Source organism: Buceros rhinoceros, unplaced genomic scaffold (assembly GCF_000710305.1).
Source record: "Buceros rhinoceros silvestris isolate BGI_N320 unplaced genomic scaffold, ASM71030v1 scaffold27886, whole genome shotgun sequence".
In the NCBI taxonomy this organism is placed as follows: domain Eukaryota; kingdom Metazoa; phylum Chordata; class Aves; order Bucerotiformes; family Bucerotidae; genus Buceros; species Buceros rhinoceros.
The window spans coordinates 1-1,626 of record NW_010417344.1 but is presented as its reverse complement, the minus strand read 5'-3'; the positions used below and the strand labels follow the sequence as shown (position 1 = coordinate 1,626).

General features: G+C 54.2%; 1 protein-coding gene across 1 annotated transcript in view; it reads right to left on the bottom strand.

Moving 5' to 3' along the window:
• The window catches only part of PAX9 (paired box 9), a gene marked incomplete at both ends in the record, with an annotated part of 780 nt that extends 324 nt beyond the window's left edge, over window positions 1-456 (bottom strand). The window contains one exon of the mRNA XM_010138184.1: window positions 5-456. Coding sequence (XP_010136486.1) covers window positions 5-456 — 452 coding nt within the window. The remainder of the gene's footprint in view (window positions 1-4) is intronic.
• Window positions 457-1,626: the final 1,170 nt, after the last annotated feature.

The following is a 1,626-nucleotide window of genomic DNA, read 5'->3' as shown; positions in this document are numbered from 1 at the left end:
GAGCAGTCTGTGGGGGCGGCTGGTGCTGCTTGTAGGACTCGTAGTGACTCTGTTGAGAGAGGTTCCCGATTTTGTTCCGGAGGATGCGGCTGATGGAGCTGACCGACGGCACGTTGTACTTGTCACACACGCCATCGGCCAGCAGGCGATCCCGGATCTCCCAGGCGAAGATGCCCGGATCCCTTTGTTTGTAGGTCCGGATATGTTTTACCACCGTGGGGGTGGTGACCCGGGGCTTGCTGCCTCCGATAGCCCCCGGTAGGATGGAGCCGGTCTCGTTGTAGCGTGCCAGGATTTTGCTGACACAGCCGTGGGAAACGCGGAGCTGCCGGCTGATGTCACACGGTCTGATACCCAGTTGCGCCAGTTCCACAATCCGCAGCCTGATGGCATTGGGAAGGGGTCTCCCGTTGACAAACACCCCCCCGAGCTGGTTCACTTCGCCGAAGGCAGGTTCTGCAAGCAAGCGCACAGACATAAACGTCGGACACGGCGGATGGCTCAGAAGGAGTTGTCTGAACTGCTCCTCATAACAAGGCAGATGTCACAGCTTGGCCACCCCTCGGACGCTGCACACACGCTTATTTATAAGAGCGGGATGCCCCCGAAATTGAAGGAAGGGGAAAATAAAGAAAGAAAAAATCAAATAAAATAAAAAGAAAGGAAAAGAAAGAAGAGCAGGAAAGAGAGAAAGAGAGGAAAGAACTGCGTGGCAATAAACGTCGGAGCTCTCCGGACCGTGCAGCAAGTATTACAAAAAAACACATTCCAGAAATGAAAAACGAGATCGCCCCAACAGACAAATCAGCTTTATTGCCACAGGAAAAAGGAACACGAAGAACAGAAAAAGAAAAGAAAAACATTTTCGAAGACGTGGGGGAGGGGGAGGAAGGAAAAGAAGTTGAGGAAATTCTTCTATATCTTGGGAGACGGAAGGGCAACGCGGTGCTTCTGAGTCGCGACTAACTTTTTAAAGACCATTTCTGGTGCTGTTAGCGCCTCTCGCTTAACAGCACAATTACACCAGGCTGTAAAACAAACGTGCTAAAATGTTAACTGCTAAGATCGGTGTCAGGAATAATATACAACGTGCCACAGGCTCCAGCCATCCACGCGGCTGCGATCCTGCCTCGCAGCCGCCTAATAACATTAATAATAAACCGACCAGTCATTAGCTTTCTCTCTTCCCTGCTCCTGACCCTTAACGTGTTCTTACAACTTGTAGGAACACGAGAAAAGTCAATAAGGAGCTGCGGCGGCGGCTCATGACGGCGCACGGGTGCTCCCCCTCTCTTGACAGCACTTGAACCCTCCTGCAGCTCCCAGCCACTTACCCATTCCTCCGAGCAGGACACCTCTGGGGCTGCCCCAAAACCCGAACGGAGACCTTATGCCCGGAGACAGGCTCCTAGTCTCCTACGCTCCCAGCTGCTCTAGCCCCCGAGGCTCTCCGAGCTCCAACGAGGAGGCAGCAGGGGCGGGTGCCCTGAGCAGGTCTCCTGGTCTCCTACGCTCCCAGCTGCTCTAGCCCCCGAGGCTCTCCGAGCTCCAACGAGGAGGCAGCAGGGGCGGGAGGGGAAAAGGGCTACAAGGAAATCTACTTCCCGACGAGAGAGCCTTGACTTC